At 53.0% G+C, this 26,178-nt stretch overlaps 2 protein-coding genes across 12 annotated transcripts in view; one reads left to right on the forward strand and one right to left on the reverse strand.

The window, feature by feature from the left end:
• Positions 1 to 227: 227 nt before the first annotated feature.
• Positions 228 to 10,774, reverse strand: RNF44 (ring finger protein 44). 11 transcript variants are annotated; one of them, XM_036884732.2, is made up of 11 exons: positions 10,550 to 10,772; positions 5,581 to 5,732; positions 5,205 to 5,394; positions 4,640 to 4,807; positions 4,074 to 4,250; positions 3,826 to 3,987; positions 3,623 to 3,747; positions 3,222 to 3,309; positions 3,013 to 3,134; positions 2,783 to 2,882; positions 228 to 2,578 (listed from the first exon to the last, which is right to left on the reverse strand). In XM_036884732.2, the coding sequence occupies exons 2-11, from the start codon at positions 5,685 to 5,687 to the stop codon at positions 2,516 to 2,518; spliced, it is 1,302 nt and encodes a 433-aa protein (XP_036740627.2). In that variant the 5' UTR covers positions 5,688 to 5,732; positions 10,550 to 10,772; the 3' UTR covers positions 228 to 2,515. The 11 variants fall into 11 exon arrangements, with proteins under 11 accessions (XP_036740627.2, XP_036740630.2, XP_036740628.2 ...); XM_036884735.2 differs by having other exon boundaries at positions 4,074 to 4,247; positions 10,550 to 10,771; XM_036884733.2 differs by lacking the exon at positions 10,550 to 10,772 and adding an exon at positions 9,791 to 10,500.
• An 11,036-nt stretch (positions 10,775 to 21,810) lies between these two features.
• Positions 21,811 to 26,178, forward strand: part of CDHR2 (cadherin related family member 2) — a 30,057-nt gene continuing 25,689 nt past the window's right edge. Inside the window, exon 1 of the mRNA XM_057492072.1 lies at positions 21,811 to 21,827. The gene's annotated coding sequence lies outside the window, so the exon portion shown is untranslated. The remainder of the gene's footprint in view (positions 21,828 to 26,178) is intronic.

Raw genomic sequence — 26,178 nt, forward strand, 5'->3', positions numbered from 1 at the left:
AACCAGTTAGATGAAATCCTTCCTAATTTGCTTTTGCTGCAGACGGCCCAGAATATTGTATTATCATTAACTGGGGGTTAGCCCCCGCCTAGCCCCTGAAGGTTCCACAGCACAGGACAGTCTTTTCTGCCCACTTCATCTCTGTCCCCTACCCACTCTCAGAATGATGGCACCCCTCACTCCCACTACTCCTTCCCACCAAAAGAACACAGGCAGCCAAAGGCAGCTTGGGCAATACTTGATATACATCATACATTTATTAGTGAATATCCCTCTGAAATCAGCAACAATATTAAAAAAAATAATGATTGCACTACTTGGTCAAGCAGAACTAGCAACTTTCATTTTTAAAAAAAGTACAAATCTGTTAAAAATTTCAATCAGTATACACATATATATAATACAACATACTAGTAATGTTAAATGCTACAAACCAATGTGAATCCAATGGAATGGAAAAAACCAAACATTTAAGCTTTAAGAACCATTTTTTTCTCTATATATTAGCATTTTCTCAAATACATACATGGGAAAAATGAGGTAACTGTAAAATGTGCAAGGAACAGGGCCCCCCAAGATTACATTTTTTTATATATATATAATTATATATATATATATAAACCTTTCTAACACAGAACACAGGTGCTGGGCCCAGCCAGGGCTGGGGGAACGGTGCCCACTGTCATGCCTAGGCCAGAAACTGGTAAATAAGAGTAAACAATGACAAGCCCCCACCACAGGAAATCAATGGTAACATGGCATCTATAGCAAGGTCAGCAAATCACAAACATCCTAAATAATTGTTTTAGAAATTTTTTAAAATGATTTTTATTTTAAATAGTTTTTTCCCTAACAGCTGCTCATTAGAATCATTGCTGCAGCTGACACACAATCCGTGAGCCTGTTGCCACTTGCCCCAGGAACCATAAGCGTTTTGAAAACCTTTTGTTGGGGTGGAGAAGGGAGGGGGATCGGAGAGGGGTTCATTGTGTAAAACACATGGGGTTTCAACACTGCTATAAATATAGAAACATCACCTGGAGTTATATACAGTAAGACTTTGGGTTCTCCACGGGGGTGGGACCAGGCTGATGGGGCCCCATGGCAGGCTGGGGGTGAGGGCAGGGAGCCAGGGCCGCTGCGGGGGAGAACGAGGGTGGTTGGAGCGTCCCTGAGGCAGCAGGCGCCAGGGGCGGCCTGCTAGGATGTGCCTGCCCCGCACGCGGTTCGTTCAGGGCAGCAACCCCAGCTGGGGTAGGAAAGGAAAGGGATGGGACCAGGGAGGGAGAGGCTGGGAGCTCAGCCAGTCCCTACAGGGGGCTGCCTCCTGACCGCAGTGGGCAGGGCTCAGGCTGGAGGGGGGCCCCTGGAGGAGGGGTCCGCGCCCTCCCTGGTCCCTGTCCCCCTGGGAATTCCTTGGAGGAGACTCACCCAGGCAGGTGGGAGAGGGGCCCTGGCGGGAGAGGGAAAGATGCCCTGAAGAGCATGCGGTCCCAGGAGGCTCTGGGGACGCGTGCAGTGCTGTGCATGGCAGTTACTAGCTGAGCAGACCGTACCCCCAGCCCTGCCCATGACCACTAGCTGACTGGCCCAGCCCTGGCCCCCTTGGGCACACGGTCCTGGTTGGTCCCTATTCTCCCCATTAAACTAAAAGAAAATATTTAAAAATCCACCCCCCAAATCCTACACGCGATTTTGGGCCAAATGAATAAAAAAAACCTGCTTGCTGCTCCTCACATACATGCAAAACGACAGAGGGGATTGGGCACTTGTCTGGCCCCCATCAATGCCAGGGAGAGGTGGCTACCAGGAACACAGAAACTCACCCTCCCGGGAATGGCCCGGCCCCCTCGGGATACGTGCCACCCCAGCTCGGGCCTGTCTCCTATCTTCTCTGGAGGCTGGCTCTGATGCCCTCCAGCCTGGGGCTGGGGCGGGGCTGGAATATTGTGCCTGGGGTGAGAGTCAAAGGAGCCAGACCCACACATCACAGCAGCCTGGGCAGGGCTGCCTGCCTGAGTCTGTCTGGGGTCAAGATAGAATCAAGGCCTGAGGCTCAGAAAATGGCCTCCATCCACCATCTGTCTGTATGCCTGTCAGTGCCACCCAGGCAGAGGGCACACCATTTCAGTGCAGGAGACCAGGTGACCCAGGACAGGGGCTCCTCTTTGCCCATCCTGTGGCCAAGAATTTCCACCAGCCAGCCGCACTGGGGGATTGGGCCCCTGGCTCCCAGGAATGGCAGAAAACGGAGATGGACCAAAGGGCAAATAGGGAGACTGAGTTGGGGACACTCAGCGTCATGGTGGGTGAACTGGCAGGTATAAGAAGTCTTTGGAGCTTGGCAAATGCAGGGGCTTATTGCAGGAGCTTATCTCGGGGCTGACCCTGGCACCAGCTCTGGAAATGCAGGTGGGATCGACGGGGCAGGTCTGGGCCTCTCCCTTCCCATCCTCCCCGGGTACCCCCAGGTTTCCAGAGCTTCGGGCAGGGCTCTCTTGGGCAGCTGTGGGCCTCACTCAGCCTCCCTGGGCACCTCGGAGGCATCAGCCCGGCAAATGGGACACGTCCGGTTGGCCTGGGGGAGCAGTGGCACATCAGGCTCCACTTTTGCCTGTCCCCACCCCAGCCAGGTCTGTTCTGCTGGTGGGCACCTGGCCCCTGAATAGAGCCCAAACTTGTGGATGATGGCAAGGATGAGGGATGAGGAGGGAGACCCTCCAGGCCCTCCCTCCTCCCTCACCACATGAGGAAGACCTGGGAGCTCACTGGGCTGTGTTACCTTCAACCACTTGTCAACACACTTGGTGTGGAACTCGTGGTTGCAGGGGAGGACGCGGAGCAGCTGCCGTGCCTCAAAGTCACTGAAGCAGACAACACACCTGGAGGAGGGCACAGAGCGTCACCTCCATGCTGACAGCAGAGGGAAGGCTCACTGCCCCCAGAAGAGGGGGGCCCCTCGCAGCCCATCTGTGGTCACAGAAGGGCAGGCGATGGGGGCATGGCACTCACAGCGTCTGCTCTGATTGATGGCTGTCCGGGTTAAAGCGGTACGATGGGAGCTGCTCAATGTCTCCTTTGGTGAGGCCTCGGGGCTTCGCATCTCCCAACCTCTCTGCCAGGTTCAGCAGGGCCTGGATTTGGGCAAGGGGGAGGGTCACTAGGGCCCAGGGCTACAACTCCCCTCAACCCCCACCTCGCAGGACAGGGCTCCACGGGACCTCATAGTTCTCCATCTCCACGTCATCCACATCGAGATCCAGGCTGATGGTGGGCCCCACTGTTGTTGGTGACATTGGCAGCATCGAACTAGGGGGAGACAGGTATGGGGGAGCCAGGTTCAAGGTTAGCAGGCATACAGGGTGCAGAGCTGTTCCCGACTCCCTCTATGAAACAAAGCCCAGAGCTCTGCTGCATTCACACCAGGGCACCCCAGTGTCTGTCCCAGGATGCTGTAGATGGGTGAGGAGCCCAGATGGTGACAAAGAGAGCATGTGTCTTGGTTAGGATGCTGGATGGCTTCAGAGGCCCAGGGACCCCACAGGGCTGTGTTGAGTCTGACCCCTGGAGGCCTCAGGAGAATGGAGCACCACAGCCCTGGGACAGATGTGCTGGTACTTACAGGAAGTAGGGCAGGAAACTGGGGTAATACGGCGGCGGGGGCGGTGGTGGGGGTGGCGGGGGCAGCGGCTGCTGCAGGCGGTATCTCTGGGTGCTCAGTCTCCGTGGCATCATGTGGGAATACGGCTGTTGGGGGGCCAGGGGCAGGTCAGCCTGGGGCCTGTCTCTGGCCACCCTAGAGCCTGGGCCGGGGGCAGCACTTACCACTCCAAAAGACAGCTCCTGGTGCAGTGGATCAGTGGACAGGTAGTGCAGGGGCACAGATGGGGACAGGGCTGGACCTGGAGCAGAGGTGGAGTAGGTGAAGCTCCCCAGGGGGTGCTGCTCCCCACGCAGGTCCACATCGTTGTCAAGCCGCTGCAAGGGCTAGAAGAGGCAGGGGTGGATCAGCCAGAGTCAGTGATAGAGAGTCCCCCCACTCCTCTAGCATCAGGCCTATTGCTCGGACTCACCATACGTGGGTGCTGGGTCTGCAGCGATACAAACTGTCCCAGAGGTGCCATGTGGGCGGGCTGGGGATGTGGGGCTGGTGGTGGGGGGTGCAGGATATAGTGGTCACTGGAGAAGAGGTGGGGGTACGCCTGATAGGGCACAGGGAGCTGCTGCATGGTACATGCCTGGATCAGCTGCTGAGAGAGAGGGTAGGGAGCTAGAGAACGTTCTTCTGAGCTCTGGGCTGGGTCTGCACTTGTGGTAAGGGCCAGAGACCATTCCATCCAGCAGGAGATCCCCACTGAAGCCCTCTGGACCAACCCATCCCTGGCCAAGGCTATCCAAGCAGGACAGTACACTTTTAAAGCCCAGTTATAACTCCAAATCATAAGGCAGGCACTGGGGTGCAGAGAGGTCCTTGAGCACTGAAATGCTCCCTCACTGTACATGAGCACACCCACACTTTCCTAGGCGATAGCCTGGAACTGGGTAGGCGCTATGATAGCCTAGACGGGTGTCCTAACTTCATCTCAGTTCTGCTGCCTGCCTGGGCTGGGTGGCGCAGGAGTCAGAGAGGCCCACTCACCGGGGGAGGGAGGCAGCAGAGGGGGTAGTGCTGCCCACTGAACATCACGGAACATGCTGGGAGCTGCTGTGCACTGCAGCCAGGGATATGTTGGCCTGTAGGCAAGGGGAAGCCTTGGGTCGTCACTGTGGTGATTGTGTAGGACAGAGGGACAGGTCCCTGGTGCACCTGTGGGCAAAGAGACACCCCAGAACTATAGGGAGGAAGTCTGGCCACAGCTGCCCCCAGGTAAGAAATCTTGCCTGGTCAGTTCCCTTCCCTTCTCTCGCTGGGGTCTACCTGAGTACAGACCTGTCTGTCCCCCTGCCCCAAGCTCCTGAGGGCAGAAAGAACCCTCTAGGCATCAGGGAGGGCCTTCCAGCTCTACCATTCACCCACTGTGTGGTCTCAGAGAAGGCCCTTTTCCATCTCTGGGCCTTAACTTATAAAATGGGGCTAATAATGCCTTCCTGAACAAGCAATGAGTCAAGCAAGTGAAATCAGGGCTCTGCTACCTCTGCTTCTCAGACAAACTTGCCAGAGGCTAGGGATCAGCAGGGCGTTGGGGCGAGGGTGTTCTGCCTACCTGCTCATGGAGATCAACCATGAATGGGCTCTGTTGGGAGGCTGGGTGCAGCATTCGGGGGCTCCCGCCGGCAGGAGCTGAAGCTCGGTGCTCCTCTATGGGGAGGTGTGGTGGATGGGGCAGCGGCTGCTGGGAGGGTAAGTGCTCATCCTGGGCAGGCAGGCTGGCCAGGGGGCCCTCGCGGCTGGGGCTGCACCACAGAGAGGAGGCCCCAGAAGGACTGAGGGGGGTTGCTCATTCACAGAGCATGGAGAGAAACCAAGGTCACTACCCACTGGGGAAGGAAGATAGCTCAGGACCCTGTGCCCTGCCACCCCTGGCCCCTGTGCCCCAGCCCAAACTTGAGGCTCTGCAGAACTGGGAGATACCTTCCTACCTTCCCCGGAGCTGGCCCGGGGTGCTGCAGGGTCCTGCTGAGACTCGCTGCTGACCTGCAGGGGTGGAGGGTGGCCACCTAGTCACTGCTAGAGCCCATGGTCGCATCAGGGGTGGCAGAGGGATGGAGGGGCTGGGCCGGGGCTCACAACCCTAGGAGGCAAACAGACAAACTTGAGGCACAGAAGTCTAGGCACTTGCTCCATTAGGGATCAGGGAGGCACAGTCACAATTCCAGGGGCCACTGATGCCACCACGCCCCTGAGCTCCATGTGCAGCCTGTACTCTGGGTCTGGCCCTCTTGGCACTGGTTGAAGGCTGAAAAGACCAGTGACAGGCCTGGCGTGCAGGGAGCCTGGGCCTCAGTTTCCTGCTTTGTTTCAAAGTCCCCCTTCAGGGCTGTGGTGAGTTCAGAGGGTTGGCCAGCATGTTTCTGGCTAATTGGCTCCCTTGGTGGCAGGGGTGGGGGTCCCCAGGGCACACCGTCCTAGTGTGGGGGTCAACTTTGGCCTCCAGGTGGCTGGGGTTTCTTGTGGGGGGGTGGCAGGGAGAACTCCAGCTTCCTCCTTTCCACCTCGTTGGTGCAGGAGAGATTCCAATCCAGCCTGGAGCCCAGGTCTCCTTCTATTACAGCCAGTTAAGAGGTTCTGATCTGGTTCCTGCCCTCAGGGGCTCCAAGCCTAAGGAAAGTCCGTTTTCTTTCTTTGCATAACCCTTTCCCACAGTGCCTACCCAAGTGTGTGACTTCATCTGCTCTAGGAAGGTTAGCTCCATTTTACAGAAGAGAAAACCGAGGCTCAGAGAGAAGAAGGGACATGCCCAAGTGTCAAAGCTGAGAGGTAGGATAACCACGAGTCTTTCACTGCACCATTCTGCTGACAGGGAGGGACCAACACAGCCTTCAAATGGAGGTGGGGCTGGTGGAGAAAAAAGAGGAAGCAAGAACCTAAGGGAGGAAGTTGAGTGGGAATGGAGTGGGGCAGGTTTCTTCCCCCTCGGGTAAGAGCTGGAGGTCCAGGTCGGGGAAGCTGGGGGACCATTTATTAACTCCAGAGGTTGGGATGAGGCCCTGGCAGAGAAAGCTCTGGAACTACTCAGGCCCTGTGAGGATGAAGGGTACATCAAAGAGGACCAGCTGGAGGGAGGATCCCTCTACCCTTTCTACATCTGACAAAGCTTCCACGTCCCCTTGCTACCCAGCTTAAAGTGCAGCCTCCCTGTTGACATGCCAGGGAGCCAGTGTAGTGTCCCAACACCTTGTTCCTTCTTGCCCAAAAGTGGCAAGAACATTTCCTCTGTGCTGGGCTTTACAAGCCTGGGCCCTTACTCTCAAAACCAGCCTGCAAAGGAGGCTCTTCTCCACTTGCTAGGATGGTGCCCAGCCAAGGCCAAAGCCAGGAAGCCTAGGAGCCAGAATTCACACTTCTTCCGCCCTACTCAAACTCTGGCACTTTGCAGAAAGGGTGGGCAGAGCCCAGTGACCAGCCTGTGTCTAGCACAGGGCAGGCCTGATGTGGTACATGCACACCACAGAGCCTATCACACAGATCTAAGGCTAGAGTCTGACAGCAGTGAAGTTAGGGCCAATCATTAAAAACTGGGACAGTACATGAAAATATGGCTTTTCTTGGGAGTGGGGGACAAGCAGAAAATCTGGTCCCACTGGGACCTCATTTCTGCTTAGCCCCCCTCACTCAGAGTACGAGCTTTCTTTCCAAGCCACCCCTAGGCCCGTTCCCCATCTGCCCACCACAGGTGACTGGGTTTGTGACCCCTGGTGTGGGCCATGTGTACATCCCTCCACACATTGCCTCCCTGAATCCTGCTGACAATCCAGCCCAGCACACAAAAGGCCAAGACAGAGGAAACCCTCAAAGAATTGAAACAGATTCCTGGTCTACTCCAAACCTTCTGCATCAGAATCTTTAAAGGTCTGGGGAACAGGGGGACCTAGATTTTTACCAACCAGCAGTTTCTATGGCACAGCTAGGCTTGGGAACCTCTGCTCTAACTGACCTCAGAGATCCTGGCAGCCCACAGTCCTGCCGATGAGGAACACTAACAAAAACTTCCCATATGCCACACCGATGAGTCCTCACAGCAACATTCAGAAGTAGGGAAACTAAGGCTCCAAGGGGTGAGGTCCAAGGCCAGTCAGTCAGAGCATGCTGGGATACAACCCAGGCAGTAGCCTTAACTGCTCCTCTCATGCCAGGCTGTCTTGCCAGAGTCTGGGCAGTGTCAAGGCTTGGGATGTGGACCCCACAGAGACCTAGGCCCATGGAATCTGCTCTGTAGCCAGCTCCTTCAAAGCCACTCCCACTCCTCAGGAAAGAGAAGTAGCAAGGAGCTGAGAAACCAGACCAGCAGAGAGCAGGGCCTCTAGCTATGGATGACCATGCGAGAGATGACAGTGTCAACCCTTGCATTCTCACACATGTCACCACAACTTCTGGCCAGAGTACAGGCTGAGGACTGGGCATATCACTTCCCGTCTCTGAGCCTCAGCTCCTTCACCTGTAAAATAGGAACACCCCAATAACCACTTCCCAATGGAATGGCAAGGACTGTTCAAAGGCCATGGCAGAAAGGATTTGTAAAGCTTAAATGTGAATGATCACCATTAGAAAATAAGATAGGCCGACCTCCACCACCACCCTCCAAACAGAAATCAGGTGCTACTTCAAGTACTGCAGGGGGGCAGCTGGGAATATTCCTCCCTAGGGGAATACCCAAGCTGGCAAGGGAGGGGCCCCTGGTTCTTGAAGTCCTACCAGGAACAGGGGCCCAGAAGGGACACACCCACTTCACAGTTGAGGAAATAGACCCAGAGAAAGTAAACAGTCACTTGCTCCAGGCCACAAGGCCTAGATTACCCCAATCCCTGGCTCTCTCATTAGCATCAGTAGCCCCAAAAACCACCTAGTCCCAGCTCTGTATTCCAGGCCCAAAAGGGGATCAGGAGAGCTTTCTCTTTCAGGCCCAGGTGACTAGCCCTATTGTGGAGAGAATTAAGTGAGGCCCTGAATTGGAGCTAGCAACTTGCTCAAGGTCAAACCCCTAACTGCTCTGCCTTTCCACACTCCTCTGTGCTGTGCTCTCAATAAGGTCTGTGCAAATGGGTCCTAAGGGTCCCATCCCTAAATTCAATCTTGTCTGGAAGTAGGCATGATACCACAGATCCACCCCTCCCCCAGGAGGCAGCTAACTCCCTACACTTCAGTGCCCCAAAGCAGCTATACCAATTCTGGTCTAGGGAGCCTCTGTCATGTCATCTGGGCCAGCAGGATGTTTTCAAGAACAAGGGCTGTTTTACAGCTAAGCAAAGTCAGCCCCTGAGAGCATAAATAGATTCAGGTAGGATGAGAAGCGCCCCCTCTAGCCTCCCTTTCCCCCCAGAAAGAGGCAGGCTAGACTCAGCACTTCCTGGTGGGCAATCACAGCTCCCCAACATGTCCCTGGAGACCGCTGAGGGCAAGACTAGGAGGTTCTTTGCTCTAAGTCCTTGGCCAGCACATACTTCCTTGTGTGACCTTGGTCAAGGAAATACCTTAGCTTCTGTAAGCCTCAGTTGCTACAACTGTAAAATGGGGGTGAAAATCTTTGTCCCAGAACACCCAATAAAACCAGCAGAGACAAGACGCAAGAAACCAGCCGGTCACATTAGTAGGGGAGAAAACCAGTGTCCCTGAGGGGCAGACCCCTCCTCAACGCGGGCCAGGGGCAGGCTGCAGGGCTCCGGGGAGCTTCTCAGCCACCCATCTCCGGGGACGGGGATGCGGGCCGAGGTGCGGACACCCGCCCGCAGAGGGGCCTCCCTCATCTCCCCCTCACTCATTTGTGCCGCGCTACTGGAGACGTGGGGGACCAGACGCCCGACTGCGGCGTAGGGGCCAGAGCGCTGTGACTTTAAGAGCCAGGGATCCCGGACCATGTGCTCGGCGTGAAACAAAAGCAACAACAAAGGAAGTGGCGGCGCAGGGGGAGGGGGCGGCTCCGACCTCTCCCACCGCAGAGCTCAGCCTCCGGGGAAGGAAGACTCGGCCCGGCCTCAAGGGCGCTGGGTGGGGGGTCGTCTCGCGGTCCGCACTCCGGACGGCCCGCGATTAACCCCTGCGGAGCCGGCCAGGGCACAGCACCCAGTCCCAGGGGAGGGGGCGGGAGTTCCAAGATGCACAAATCGGGAGTTGGGGGCTCTGGCCCCGACTCACCTTCGGCCGCCAGGCCACACGTTGACTCCTTTGTTTCCGATCTAGGAAGGCCAAGATGGAAAGGGGTGGGGGGCAGGCGGCCTGGACCCTTTAAGAGCCCCCTCCCCACCCCCTAGTCCGGGGGTAGTCCGGCTCCTTCCGCGGATCTCTCTCTTTGTTGTCTGCCAGCGTACGCCTCGGGAGGCCTACGCGCGGTCACCCTCTTTCCCCCCAGGCCCTCCGGGAGCTGGAGGCGGCGCAGGCGGCGACCCGGTTTGCGCAGCTGCCGGCGGCTGGCCCTTTAAGAACTGTCCGCGGCAGCAGCGGAATGTAACAAACCTCACATTTGATTCACAACATTCGAAGCGGCGGGGTCGCGCGTCGGGCGGGAGGGGGAGTTCGCGGGGGCGCGCCGGGAGGTTCCGGCAAACAGAAGCCGGCGGGCGCCTGGGGCCGCCCCGCCTAGATCTCTGCCCCGCGAGGGTGCTCGGTGAACCAATCGCTCGCCGCGGCTAGGCACGTGGCTAGTGCACCTCCATCTTGGAGGCAGATTTTTTTTAAACTTCGCCCCCACCTTCTCACTTAAAGTGATCGCGGCCATCGTAGGCAAGGGGCGGGGTCACACGGTCTGACCTAAAGATGGGAGACCCCCGGAGCGGCCAAGACCAATCGGCTACAACTCAAACTTGCTATGCCAAGTTACCAACCACTGCGCCTCTGGAGTTCAGATTCCCTGCCGGAGAAATGGGTCCCCCCGGGAAAGCGTCAGCCCGGACTTACTGTATCATGGTCCTTCGGGAACGGGGCGCCGCCTGGGATACTGAAGTGCAATGGAGCTGACGTTTGATGGGGCGGGGGCAGCCTCTAAAGTCAGCTCGAGTGGTTAGGCTGGCTCTAACAGCTCAGGGACGGCAACTTCCCCGGAGATGACGTAAGCCGCAAGAACTACTGCGTCACGGTGACATCAAAGCCTGGCCGCTTCGCATCTCTGTGTTTATACAAAAGCCGCGGCTTTAAAAAACTGGGACGGCCCACACTGCCCAACGGACCAATAGCGGGCAACCCATGCAAACGAGCTATCGCCTACCAGGCTGCCGATTTGGCCCTGCCTGACAGAGACATCTAACCGCCCCGCCCTCAGCGTGGCCAGGGAAAGGGGCGGGGAACAGCTTGAAGCTGTGGTTATCCTTTGCTCCAGTTGGCGCTCGGCAGAATCCGAGAGCTTGACGTCCCCGCGGAAAGCTCCCTCGCTAAAGGGATTGAGAAACTGAGCCCAATCAAGTCTGTAGTTTTCTACTCTATTCCTCCTAGCAGGTATGAGACAGAGATATTACTACAACCTATTTTACAGATGGGTAAAGAGAATTAACAGGGGTTTCACTCACCCCAGGTCACGTAAGTTAGGAAGGGTAGCTGAGCAGGGATTTCAACCCAAGCCAAAGGCGAGCTTCGTTCTCCTTTGCCTTGATACCTCTCAGGGCAGACATTATACAGAGTGGGGTATTACCTTCACACAGATTTAAGAAAAATTTTTTAAAATTAAAAAAGAGTACATCAATACTACCCTAAATATGCGAGAGCTGGGAAAAGACTTCATAATGTTGTACGCATATCGTAACTGGACTCCTCTGTACAGGAGGTGCACTGACATAGGGCTACCTCCAATACAGCCGTACACAAGATGCCAGTGCAAAATGTTAACATTTGTTAAGCTTGTGTGGGGGACGGGGGGTCATTTTCTAGGCTCTTTTGGTCTATTTCATAAGTCTGAATTTAAAAATAAAAATTGAAAGCAAGATGATGAACACAGTGTAACAATTTGCATCAATATTTTTTAAAATTGGGTAGATACATTATCTTCATATAGTGTTTCTGGAAGGATATACAGGGTACAATCTGATTAACAATTGGCCTTAAGGAGAACTGGAAGAGAGCACTGGATTAGGAGGATAGACTTTTATTGTATATGCTTTTGTACATTTGCTCTTTAAAAAAAAACCCTTATACAGTATAACCTACTGAAAATTCTTAAGAAAACTACTGTGAAAGAGTATGTTTTAAAGTCTTTTAAGCTATAGAAACTTTCCTTCCTTACAGTCAGAAATCTCCCTTCTGGAAAGGTTCCAATGGAAACAATCCAGAAGGAAGTCTGGGAAACATGGGTATTTAAGGTGTTGTGTAGACCAGCAACAATCTGAACTGCATTGTGGAGGAAGATGGTAACCATGGGCTGTCTGCAGATCTTTAAGCACAGGAGATACAGTTCATGATGCAGTGCAATAGATGTTCCTGGGAATTCCCAACTCTATCCATCACAGTGAAAACTTTGCAGGTGAAGTACAGGGTGATGCCTTTCTCTAACCATCTCCTTATCATCAACTTTCCCGTCTTCTATATCCCTTCCAATTTTTTATTTTTCTCACTATGTAAAAACAATTAGAAAATTCTTCCCATATTCAAAAGTGCCTACATTGTTAAGAGAGCCCATTGCCTGTGTAAGGTTAGAATCTGTAATGGCACCCTACTGCCTGCCTTCAGGGCTGTGTTTAACAAGCTTCCCCCATCAAACGTTTCAGGCTCACCTCTCCACAACTATGGTGATGCTTCCTCGCCTTCCCTGCTTCTCTTCCTATCAATTCATTCCTCTTCTCTGCCCTTTCAGATTCTGCTCTCATCTCACCTCTTAGAGGAAGTTGTGAGGTCTCCAGCTTGTACTGAACACTCCCATCTCTGATCTCAGGGATAGCTGCACCCCGACCTTCACTTTATGCCATTTAATTTGCACATAACCCTGTCACAATGCTTTGTGTCTTACTCAATAATCCCCTCCTGGCCCAAGAGGATTCAGAATGTTTAAGTGCACTAATGTCCAGCCTTCACTGGAAAGCAGACATCGCTGGGGTAGCCAGCTTCATTTTATGGGAGAAGATCTGAGGCTCAAAGCAGTGAATGACTTGCCTGAGGCCACACAGTGAGGACACCTCACCACTCCCACACCCCCAGAAAGCAACTTTCAGCCACAATCAAGTTACATACTTTGAAACCACCAAGCCTGACTGTACCAATTATCTCTGTTTAAAGCATCCTCAATATCCCTACTCACCTCTGTTTTTAAAACCCTGATCAAGCTTTGGGGCTCAACTCAAAGACTGCCTCCCCAGAGCCTCCCTGACCTGTCTCCTGGCAGTCAGCTGCTCTGGCTTCCTCAATACATGGCAGGACTGTTGTCACATTGCATCACAAAAGCAGAAGTACCTTCATGGGACTGTTGCCCATACCCTCAGCAGGGCCTGGCTCACACTGGATGCTGGTGCTGGATGCCCAAGGAAGGGGCTCTGGGTTTGACTCTCGCCCCTGGTACTACAAGGCCAGGAAATCCCTGCCCTGTCTTCTGTCATGCATGCTCCACTGGTTTACTCCCTTGGGAGGCCCTACAGCCCTTCAAGTTTACCCCAAGGGCCAGAGGCCAATAATATAACTTTCTTTTACCTGAAAAACCTTCCTGGGCATGAGCAGAATCACTCTGGAGCAAGTGGGAAAGAGGCTCAATTTTATCAGATTTTCCAGAAAAGCCAGAAATCTGGACTTACCTGTGAAATCCCCTCAGGTTCACTGACAGGTCTTATACTTTGGAACCTTAATGTAGGGTGGCCTGCACACCTACTGTGTGCCTCATTCTTATTCCAAACCCCCTTGAAGTCAGGTTCTGTTACTCTAATCTTAAAGATGAGGAAAGTGGCTCAGAAAGCAGCTTCCCTAGCCAGAGATCCCAGAAGTGTGGCTCTGTGGGCTCCAGAAACCCCAGGTGGGAATGGCTCACCCTTGCCCAGGCATCTGCTATGAGATCTGTAGAGAAATTAGGGTTCTAGGATCTCCTGCCAATCTGGGCAAGTCCCATCCTGATCATCTTCTCAGTGGTTCTCCCAGTGACCTAAGAGCTAGGTACCAGCCTTGGTTCTACTTTGCAGATGAGGAAATGGATGAGGGGAAATATGACTCAGCCATCAAGGAGCAAACTTGGGATCACATTTTTCTCTCACATTAAGTTTGGTTCCTTCCCAAATGCCAACACAAGTGCCCAGGAGTTGCTCAATAATCAAAAGCTCAGATATCCTGGGGCAAGAGGAGAGCACAAGGCACAGGGACTGGCCAGGGGGCTCCCAATCAGAGTGGATAAGGGGCAGAAAAATCCTCATCCTGGACCTTCTAAGTAAGTGCAAAGCACTGGATGCTACATTCCAGCCTCCACCCACAGGCTTCCTCTGCAGGAGGTGGGAGGGATTCCACTTTGGCAAGAAGGCTTGGGCAGGAAGAATGGGGGATATGGCCTCCTGCTGTGGCCCTGTCCTGTTCCACCTGCCTACCCAAGAGCCTGGACAGCTGGCTGCCTCCCTCTCTCCCTCAGGGTCAGAAAGTACCCCACTCTTTTCTTCTTAGACCCCTCAAGCCATCCTCCAGACACAGGGCCCAGTAGCCTTACGTGGTAGAGCTCACAGAACAAAGAGATTGAAGGAACATGCCAGGGACACAGCACAGCCTGATAGAGCCAACTGAGGACTTAGACCTCTCACCTGTCACGAAGTATCAGACCTGAGCCCAGAGCCTCACACCCCAGAGAGGGGGTTGAGAGCTCCCCTGCCAGGTCCTCTCTACTCAGAGCAGGCCTGAACACACTGCCCTCACATCTGAGCCCCACATTTTTGCTCCCTTATAAAGAAGTGGCCGTGTTTGTGCAGAGGGAGGGAGGGTGGAGTGTCTGTAAAGGTGTGCCTGGGGCAGGGGCTCAGGTCTGCAGCACTCTGGCTCCAGCTTTGAGACTTGGGTCAGTTATTTTGCTTTTTTCTGCCTCAGTCTCTCATCTGTAAAATCAGGACAACAACAACACTAGTGACAGATGACATTTACTGAGCACTCAGTGTGTGCAGCACTGTTGTTCGTTTCCTCCAGGCTACTGAGGCAGCAGGCATACACTGTTAAATACAGAGCATCTGATGCCAGCCTGCCTGGGCTTGGACACTGACTCTGCCTCTTCCTAGCTCTGTGACCTTGAGGAAGTCACCACCTCTGTGAGGCTCAAATTGAGCCTCCTCCCCTACTTAGGATTTGGCTAGGGGTAAAATGGGAGAGTACCTACCTCAGTGAGTCAATAGTGGTTCCATCTGTGCATCTGCGGCAGTACCTGCCCAACCTTCTGGGTTTGGGTCTGTACTCGGATGTGTGAGCTCTGTAGGTATGGCGTTGGGAGGGCCTCCCCTGACTCCCTCCCCCATACAGCTCTCACCATTGGACCCTCAGGGTCTGCAGAGGAGGGAACAGGTACCATTACCACAATCCAGCGATGAAAACCGTGGGCTGCAGGAGTGCAGGAGCCTGGCAGGCCCAAGGAATTCCAACCGAATGCCCCATTTCCCCCTACATCTTAAGTGTCTCCCTACTCAAGGGCCAGCTTCCTACCTGCCACCTGCCAACAACACCTTCCAAACCCTTCGCACCCGCTCCACTCGGGGTTGGTGGCTGAGGACCAACAGTAGCTGTGTGACCTCGGGCAGGACACACCCTCTCTGAACTCCCTAGCGTTCTGATATCCTGAGAGCAGTTAACGACGGGGCTGGGGTGCAGCGGTCTGTTCTGGGGCCTGCAACCGCTCCAGGGCACGTCGCTCCGGTTTCCCAGCGGCTAGCACAAGGAGCGTTGGTAAAATATTTGGGACGGAGGGGACGAGTCCAAAAGATGCGGTACCTCTTCGGCTCTCTGTTCTGGATGCCAGGGCTCCTGCTGAACCCGGAACCCACCGGGATGCTATTGGGGCCTGAGTTGGGCGCAGGGCTCGCTGGGACTTGTAGTTCCCAGAATTCCCTGAACCCGGGCGGTTGGACCTAACGCGTGGACAGATGAGCAGAGCAGCTCTGCCTCTGGGTCCCAGGACATCAAGTTCCGGCCCTGCGGACGCAGGCAGAGGCCTCGCTGGAAGTACCTGTGCTATTTTACCAGCCCACGAGTCGCCCCCTGTTGTTGCGTCCTCGCTGGCCCCGCGCCTGGGGCGCACCGCTCAGGGTCCGGACGGGGCGTTACCTGGGGCCGCGGCGGGGCTCCACCAACACCGGGCGGCCGGCGTGTAGCACCCGCTGCAGCCCAGGGTCCAGGACTCGCTGCGGTTTCCCCTGGCCCCGAGCAGTGGAACCGTCCACGGGCCTCACCACTGGGACGGAAGCGTGCGGGGCCCACGCCGTCTGCGCAGCTTCACCCCGGCTCCCGCGCACGTGTGGAACTACCTGGACTGCACCAAGCGTGAGGGAGCGGAGGGAGGGGCCCCTCGGCGTCCGTCTGGCGGCAAAAGGCGCGCAGCCCCCACGCGTGACCTAGGCCTAGTGACTGACTCCGTCTTCTTATCTGTGAAATTGGGGAGATAATACGGTTGCATGGCCGTTCAAAGAACCGTCGCTTCCCGAAGAGTTTGTCCTCCCCTACTTCGGATTGTGGGGACCCGGGGTCGATATACAAAGAGCAAAGACTCGGGATGAGCAGATCTTGGTTCCCTGCTTTGGACCACTTTCAGAATGTTGCCCTCAGACGCCTAGTCTGCGAAATGGAAGCGATGATACCTCCTTCGGGAGGTCGGGAGACTCCAGTGACAAGAGGACGCGTATGCCTGTCGCCAGAGCCTGCTTGGATGCGAGCGTGGCCGCTGTTTGTCAGGCCGCGCATTGCCCAGTCCCAGAACGGACCCCCGCGACCCCTAATCTTTGGGCGTATCAGGCCCGCGAAGACCGCCGCTCCCTGTGTGGCCCACTCGGGCCGGTCGTGCCCGGCGTTGTAGTCCCTGAACACCTCGCCTCCCAGGGGCTGCCCCACCATACCCACTTTTCTCAGCCCAGGACTTGGCTCAGCCAGCTGCCTTCAAGCTAACATTTTTCAAAGCTTACATTTGTTGATCAATTACCGTGTACCAAGCAATATTCTAAGTGCTTAACATGAACTAGCTTGGTTATCCTTAAAGTCTAACAGCCCACGAGAGGAAATTAATGTCTGTTTTATATCTTTGAAAACTGCAGCATAGTGAGGTGAAGGGATTTAGCCAGAAGTGACAGGGCCCAGGATTTCTACTCAGGCCTGACACCTAGAGCAGCTTTCTATCTCACCCTGGTTCATTCCTCAACATACATGATTTTTCTTTCTTTGTTTCTGCCTTTTTTAAAGTCAGAACTGCATTAAAGTGTAATTTAGAGTAACCCTTTGCAGATACATAGTAAATGCACTAGTCTTACATGTACAGCTTAGTGAATTTTTCATAAATGTATAATGTTATATAACTGAAACCCTGATCAAAATTTAGAACATTTTCATCACTCCGAAAAGTTCTCTTTTGCCACCTTCAAGTCATTCCCCTCCAGTCATAACTACTGATCTGGTTCCTGTCGCTACAGATTGGTTTTATGTGTTCAGAACTTCTTGCCAATGGAATGTCTGGCTGTGTAAATGCTGCCGTCTTTGGTTGATCGTAATGTTTTTGAGATCCGATCTATTGTATGTATTAGTAGTCTGTTCCCTTTTTTTCCAGCTTTATTGTGAAAGTTTAAGGTTTACAATATGATTTGATACATGTATATATTGCAAAATGTTTACCACAAAAAGGTTAGTTGACACACATCCTTCACCTATATAATTACATTTTGCTGTGTTGAGAACAGTGAAGTTCTGTTCTCACAGCACCTTCCAAGTATAAGATACAGTATTGTTACCTGTAGTCACTATGCTGTACATTAGATCCCCAGAACTTACTCACCTTATAACTGAAAGCTTGTACCTTTGACTAACATCTCCCCATTTCCTTCCCAGCAACCTTCATTCTGCAACCTATTTCTACATAGTCATCTTTTTTTTTTTTTTAAGATTCCACATGTACATGATCCCTTGCAGTATTTGTCTTTCTCTGGCTTATTTCACTTAGCATGATGCCATCCAGACCCATCCATGTTGTCACAAATGGTGGGACTTCTTTTAAATGGCTCAGTAATATTCCATTGTATCTATGTACCACATTTTCTTTATCCATTCAACTGTTGATGGACACTTAGGTAGTTTCCATGTCTTGACTACTGTGAATAATGCTGCAGTGAACTTGGGGGTGTCTTCAAATCACTGAATAGTATTCCACTGTATGAATGTATAATAGCTTTTGAAACCCAGTCCTTGGAACAAATGAACTCTGAGTTCCAGCCTTGGTCTGTCAGTTCCCTCAAAGCCCAGGCTCTTTCTAGAGTGGGGCTTTGTCTATTTCCTATTTCCTCTGCTTGGGCTTTCCTTTCCTTCTTCTTGGCCTACTCTGCTTTCACACAGATTCTCCCTCTGTGGAGGCAGGTATGTCCACTCCCCCCACCTTGCCAGTGCTCAGTGCCAAGCACAGTGCCTAGAACAAAGTGAGTGTTCAATCCTCATCTGTTACATTAACGCGAAGTGGCAGGAGGGCCAGGAGAGCCATGTGACACTGGGTCACATTCCTAGAGGGCTCAAAGGTGTTAATGTTCCATCTCAGTGCTCCACTAACTGAACTGAAAGGAAACAGCACATGATTATTTCACTTCCCCCTATTTTCTTGATATGGCAGGTGAGGCTCAGAGAAGGAGAATGGCTTGCCCTAGGTCACACAGCCAGGAAACGACAAAGCTGTAATGTGAACCCAGGTCTGCCTGTGGTGGTGGCAAGGAGTGGAGTGATTGCAGGGCTTGGGGGAAGGCACTGGGGGAGCAGTCCCAGAGCAGAGAGAGGAAGTGGGGTCTGGTACTCTCAGAAAGTAGTCCTGGTGGAAGTGGCCAGGATGACTCTCAACTTAAGACATATACAGCTGGGGCCATGGACTGGAGCCCATGAGAGGAGGTGAGCTTGCCATCACTGGATGTATGCAATCCATAGCAGAACAGCCACTTGGAAGAGGTGCTTTGGAGAATATGTGTGTCCTGGAAAGGAACTTAGGGCCCTGGGGGCTGGAGAGGAGTTAGTCTCTTGAACTCAGAGGGTAGGAAGCTGTGAGTCTCTGACACGAGAGCTGTTCTTGGGCTGGTCCCTTAGCTGTAGAACAGAGCAATGAAGGAATTTTGTCTTCTGCAAAGTCATGTGCAATATGGAGGGATGAGTGGGAAGCTGAGAAGGGATTGGACACATCCAAAGCAAAGAGCCTCCCTCAGCCCAGGCTCTCCAAGTCACCTCCGAAGCTGTGCACATGGAGCATGGTGTCTCCATGGTGCAGATGAAGTGGTGGCTCAGAGGGGAGTCACTTCCCCAATGTCAGGTAGCCAGTGAGAAGCAAGTGAGGACTTGACTGCAACTTGATCAATTTCTGAGCACATAGTGGGTGTACACAGTAGGTTGCAGCAAAGACAGGGAGTGAGAAGTTTTTCTGATCACAATTTTTTTAAACCACACACCCAAGACAGTGGCTACAAAGGAGCCCTGATGTATATCTGGATTGCTACCTCATGTGCACATCTCCCTCTCTTGCCCCTGTGCTCAGTGCTTCACTGCACTACCTGATTAATCTTTATAGTAAACCTCTGAGTTGGGTTCTGTGTATACCCATCTTACGGATGAGGACTTTGGGGCTCAGGGAGATGAAGTGCCTTGCCAAGGCCCCCAGATGATAAGCGGTGGGGAGAGGATTAGGACCCAGGTCATCTGAGTCCACATCCTGACCTCTTAGCCCCACTTTCTGCCTGGCTGCCCACCATTCCCTGAAGCTGACACTCAGCCAGGGCCTGTTACTCAGATCTGGATTATCACAGCCCAGAGCCCAGTGAGTTTCTCAGGCTGTGTGTGGCAGGCAGATAGGTGTCCCTTAAGATGAGCAGGTCACCATTTGGCCACACCTGGCTCACCCAGATGCTGTCCAAAGGTCTGGCCAGGCCAACACGTGTCCTCTGGGGCCAGAACAATGACTCAGAGCTGCTGGCCCCAGCCATCAGAGCAAGGAGGGAGACCAGCAGCTTGGGCCTGCGGTGCACCTTCCTGGAGCTGGGCAGAGATACCAGGCTGGCTCCCTGAGTCTGTGGCAGGGAGCCTAAAGCCTTGGGTGCATCTGGCTGCCTCTCCCTCCTCCTACTAGTCAGGTTGTCAACAATCCTACCACATCACTACAAAACTAATATTCATTGAGACTCTTCTGCTGGGCATCGTGCTCGGGACTTTAAAAGCAGGACTTCATTTCACCCTGCCACCACCGTCTGAGGTAGATTTCATATATTAACAATTTACAGATGAGGAAACTGAGGCATAGAGAGAGATGAGGTAACTTGCCCCACCACAATTGAACCCAGTCATCTGACAGACAATTTCTTAACAACTACATTTTAATAATGTCAAGTGCTGTCCACCTCCTGCAGCATCCTCTCCCTGGACACACGCGAGGAAATGTCTCTCAGGTGTAACTGCATTGTAGCTCCCAGGTCCTGATGCACCCTCACCTCACTTTCTCCATATGTGTGTGTGTGTGTGTGTGTGCGTGTGAGTGTGTATACATACACATGCACACACACATATTTTTCCTTAGAAGCCAATTCATGATCCACTTCTGAAAATTATCTGAACCTTCAAGGCAAATATTTAAATATATTTAAATATTTTGGGGCTCTATTCAGGCCTAGATTCTCTTTGTTTTGTTCACATGTCTTCCATTTATCCAGATTTCTTCACCCTTTTAAGCTTGTAGCATTTTTCCAAATTTTTTTATTGTGGCAAAATACACATAACATGAAATTTACTATCTTAACCACTTTAACTATGCAATTCAGAGTTATTAAGTACATTTATAATGCTGTGCAACCATCACCACCATCATCTCCAAAATACATTTTATCTTGCAAAACTGAAACTCTATACCCATTAAATGACAACTTCCTATCCCCCCTACCCCAGCCCCTGGCAACCCTCATTCTACTTTTCATCTCTAAGAATTTGACTACTCAAAATACCTCATGTAAATGGACTCATACAGCACTATTTGTGGCTGGCTTATTTCACTTAACACAATATCCTCAAGGTTCATCCGTGTTGTAGCATGTGTCAGAATTTCCTTCCTTTTTAAGGCTGAATAATATTCCACCACACACACACACACACACACACACAAGCCCACATTTTGCTTATCCATTCATCCATTGATGGGCACTTTGGGTGTTTCCATGTTTTAGCTATTGTGAATAATGCTGCTATGAACATGGGTGCGCACATAACATATATATTTTAACAATATGTTTTAAATTTGGGGGCATATAGTAATTACCTGATACATATCTATTGAATGTGGGTCAGATGTGGCTCCTAGTAAGGAGAGGGTTACCCCACTAAAAGAGGCTTGTGATTTTGTATGGGGGCCCCCTTTTGTCTGTGTCAACATGCGGATGGTTGGGTCTTTGTGGCTGGAGGAGGATTTAGGAGCTCAGACCCTGCTGAAAGGCCACAGCACCTGGATGCTATTTAAAGCCATCCTGGAGGTGGATGAGCCCCGGTGGGAGGGCAGATACCCTCAATGGAGAGGAAGAATAGCACCAATAAGTGGGCGAATACATCCAAGTTCAAGGTTGCCTTCACATTTCTGTGAAAACCTCATGGAAGCTGTCTGGAGCCTCCATGTCTGATTGCTTCCTAGTTCCTTCCGACCTAAGCCTTCTCTCACCTTCTCCACAGAGCCCTGACACCAAGGACTCCTGTAGCAGGGAGGAGACTGAGGGCCTGGACGTGGCCCTCTGCGTGCGGATCGTCACCCTCCACGCCTCCTGCCTCCCCAGGCCCTCTGGGCCCAGTCTCCGCCAGGCCTTGTTCTGTGGCCTGGGCCTCCCGCCCCAGGAGCATGGGGCCTATCCTCTGGGTCCCACCCTCCTGCCCCCTTGCCGGCCATGGTCAGCCCTTGCTGAGGAGTCGTGCCCATCCTCCGGGCAGGTGCGGTCCCTGGCAGGGTTAATGATTGCTCAGGAGAGGCGGGGATGGTGCCAAAGTCTGCTGGCTTTGCTGCCGCAGGCCCCAGACGGTTCCGGCTGGTGCCCATCCTCAGGCCCCTTTAGGGGCACAGGTAGGGACTGCACAGCTCAGCTGCATCAGGGGTGCAGGGGTCTCCTGGCCAGGGGGAGGGACTGAGTGGGGTTCCTGGGGCCAAGGTGAACTTTGGGGATTCCACTCAGCTAGGTGGAAGCACTGGGCAAAGGGTCTGAGCACGCTCTGTGCTGGGTAGACCTGGCTACAGGGCATCCGTTTCTTGTCAGTGTGGGGCTAATGGTACCAGTTCCCAGGGCCTGATGACTCCCCTCCTTTCCACGTCCTTGGGGTACTTTGGACCCACTGAGGATCCTTCTCAAGACAGAAGGGAGGCAGGTCCCCCAGAGAAATGAGTTAACCTGCCTGGGTCCCCTTCACAGGAAGCTGATGGGGGTGTGGATAGGGTGGCTGAGCTGGGGGCCCAGAAGTCGAGCAGAAAGAACTGGGCACTGCCCCAACTGCTTGCGCTGAGAGTCCAGCTCCATCCTGACTTTGGGTGGGCTCTGGGCCTCTCCTGGCTTCACTTTCCTCCTCCGTAGAATGGAGATGGTAACAGTGCAGGAAAGAAGCAGGAGAGCCCCTGCTTCCCAGGGGCTCACAGAGTTGGGCCTGTAGTCAGTGATGGATCCCAGTACTGGGAAGTGTCTGGCTGGGATTAACCACAGGCTGGCCCCCAGCTCTGGCTCATTCCCAGGCCCTGATGCATCTCATGCCCCTGGTGTACCAGCTGGAGACTCAGCTGAGGGCTGGGGCCAGGCCTGGGACTCTTCCCTGAGGCAGGGACTGCTACGTTGGGGTACTCAGCACAGGGCAGGGACTCAGAGCACACTGGAATCTGACCAATGGAAACAGGCTGTGATCATTGTGGGGACACTATGGTTCTTTTCCTCACCCCATTTCTCAGCAGGGAAACAGGCCCAGAGAGGGTAGGTAAGGGCTTGCCTGAAGTGGCACAGCAAGTAAGTGAAGTATTGGACTCCAAACCAGGGTCATCTGACGTCATGTCTGTCTGCTGGCTGAAGCAGCCTGGGGGTTGGGCCCTGGAGGAGCTCCGTGGCAGGGAGCCCATGTCCTTGGGGTCTGCATCCTTGCACCAGGGCACCCTGGCTGGGCTGATGTATGCCCTGTGGGTGGAGATATGGTCCCCGTGATACTGGCTTGGCCCAGAACTCCTGGATTTGGAGCCACTCTGGGTCTCATATTCTGCCCCTTACTCTTGGACATCCCTCTCTGAGCTTCTCTGAGCCTCAGTTTCCTCATCTGGACCCTGGAATGATAATTCCCATAGCTGCGGAACAGTTGTGAGAAATAACAAGGAAGTGGAAGTGCAAGTATGTGGGAGCCAGAGGTAGTGGCGGCAGGCTGAGCCCGCCTGCTGGGGCCCAGCGGGGGAGGAGGGTCACCTCTCCTCTGGCCCTCCTGGAGTCCCTGGGCACGTCTGGAGTCCCCACTCACAGTGCCTCCAAATTCTAGGAAGTCTTGGAGCCCTGGGCTGTTGAGAGCTGTGGCTGGTGCTTCTCCTGGCTGGGGCTTAAGAGCCAGTGCTTCCCCAGCCATGGCTGGTGTGCCTCCTCCAAGCCAGGGGCAACTTCCAGGGAGGCCTGCCTGTCTCATGCAGTGAGGGTCCAGAAGCCATCCTTTCCCACCCAAGCAGTGCTTTTCGAGAGCAGGGACAGATTCCAGGGAAGGATCTATGATTTCTAGAATGTGGAGTCCCAACTTTTCAGAAGGCAAACCTAGAGGCAGAGAGGAGGAAAGAAATGCCTCTGGGTCTGCGTGCAGTGACTGGGAGCTGGACTAAGACTGCCTCTTCCCTCCCAGGCCTGGCCTTGGGCCCTGTCAAGTCCTCTCTCCAGTCCCAGCCATGGCCAGCTCCATTCATTCCTTATTCATTCTCACCTGCTCTGTCCCTGGCCCTGCTGGGATACCAGGGGCTTAGGGCCAGAGAAGGAGCCACCAATGCCTGAATGTGGCTCCATATCTGACCTGGCCTGAGGGGATGGAGAGAATTTGCACACATGAACAAGGCAGGGAAGGTGTTCTGGGCAGAGAGGACAGCATATGCAAATGCCTGGAGAAAGGAAAATACAGGGTATGGACTGTGAACAGGGGCATTCAATGCCACTGGACCGCAGGAGGGGAAAGGGAACAGCTTGTGTGTGAAGAGAGACCCAGGATCTGTGAGGACCTAGTCTGCCAGGTTGAGGGGCAGAGAATGTGTCTTGCCTTCAGTGTGAGCCATGGCAGAGGTTTGTGCTTGGGAGTGATAGTGCCCGATGAGATGGGGCTCACTTGTGGGACAGGTTTATCCTGGTGCTGTCCTCACCTCACACAGGTGTTGTGCATTTTCCTCAAGCGATGGAATCCAGAAGATGACACTCCGGACTGTACAACTTTGGCCTCATTATGAACAAATGACCGTGTCTGTAAAATGTCTCTGTGATGAGGAGGCAAGATTGGCTGGTCTTAATTAAGGGTGAGGCTCTAGACAGCCAGCTGGGGGACCAGGGTTGCGGGAGGCTTGTCTCCTGGAAGCCACACTATAAAGTGATCCAGTGGAGGTTCCCCATGTTTCCGCATCTGTGCGTTTCTTCTTGCTTGCTGTGGGTGCTCCCTACACCCGTCCCTACTCTGGTTTTCACTATTATCAGCTTCATAAGTTGATCACCTCTCATCAATTCTTTCCAACTTGTAAAATCTTTACCATCCTTTTAGTGGGGTTTCAAGAAGGAGGAAGTGGAGATAAATGTTGAATCCTCCATGTTAATCTGGAAGCTCCCTCCTCCACTTTCCACATGACTCCTTCCCATCCCTCAGATCTTTGCTAACGTGCCACCGCCTCCGAGACTCCTGTGTGTTCCCATCACACACTGCTGCATACCAAGCCACCCCAAGACTCACTGGTAAACGGCAGTAGCAGTGATTCATTATGCTTAGAAATCTATCATTGGGGCAGAGCTCAGCAAGGACGGCTCATCTGGAGGTGGAAGATCCATTTGGGGTGCTTTGCACGCAGAGCTTACTCACACAGTGGGTGGTTGTCCACACTGGGAGCTCAGCCAGGCTGTTGGCAGGGGCTGTGGTTCCTCCCCATATGAGCCTCTTCCAGGGACTGCTTGGGCTTCCTTATAGCATGGCTGCTGAGTTGTAAGAGTAAGCGTTCCAAGAGACAGGAATGGGAAGCTACCAGTACCTTGAGGCCTAGGCCTGGAAACACACAGTGTCTCCAGGGCTGTGTCCTATTGACCAGTCACAGGGCCTGCCCAGATGTCTTCATGTAAAACCTGTGGGATCTCAAACTTACGGAGATGACTGAGTGACAACATGGAGAGGCTAAGGCCATTGAAGGAAGATTTTTATTACTGTTCCCTAGAGGAAGGGGCCTGCCATGTCACACAGGGCCATGTGGAGAAGCACAGGTTTGGTCAGAAAGCAGGAGTGAGGGGAGAGCATGACCCAGAGCCTTTATTATGTTTTCAATGGGAAGGAAGCTGCAGGTTGGGAAGCTGAGCAAGCTTGGGATTGGACAGTTTTCCAGGCTACAGGGGTGGGCTTTAGTTGGCCAGGACCTGGTCCTGGGGTGACTTAGGGTGGAAGGAATATTGCTTGGTGTGAGAGAGTTATAGGTAAAGGAGGTGCATGGAGTACCGGCTGTAGATTGGTTGGTTTGTATATGAGACAAGTGTCTGCTGCCTCTGGGAATTAGGTAGCCCTGGGAGGGCAGTCTCTCCCCAGCCAACAAGGCCCCTGAGATGTCAAAACATCATCAAGTGCAGAAAATAAAAACATGATGACTGCACAAGATTTAACAGGAGCAGACCCAGTCAGTCCTCATCTCTTGCTGGAAGGAGTGTCAAAAGTTTGTGTCCCTTTCTATCTGCCATGCTGCCTAAAGTAGCATCCCTTTTATTACTCCCACAGTACCACATTCTCCTCCTTCATAGCACAGATGCAGGAAGCAGTTACATAGAACTTTGCGTGCTTGTTTAGTCTGTCTGTTTCACTGAGCCAGGAGCCCGGTGAAGGCAATGCTTTGACTCCTCTGCTCACTGTTGTTCTCCAGTGCTGGGAACAAGGTCTGGCACATAGTGGATCATGGACATGCCATTAGTACTAAGGGATCTGTACAGCAAAGGACACCACAAACAGAACCAAAAGGCAGCCTACAGTATGGGAGAATATATTTGTAAATGATTTATCTGATAAGGGGGTAACATCTAAAATATATAAGGAACTCAAATGACTCAACACCAAAAAAACAAGTAACAGAATTAAAAAATGGGCAGAGGACCTGAACAGACCTTTTTAAAAAGAAGAAATGCAGATGGCCAACAGGCACATGAAAAGATGTTCCATATTGCTAATCATCAGAGTATTGCAAGTCAAAA

Source organism: Manis pentadactyla, chromosome 2 (genome assembly GCF_030020395.1).
Source record: "Manis pentadactyla isolate mManPen7 chromosome 2, mManPen7.hap1, whole genome shotgun sequence".
Classification (NCBI taxonomy): Eukaryota; Metazoa; Chordata; class Mammalia; order Pholidota; family Manidae; genus Manis; species Manis pentadactyla.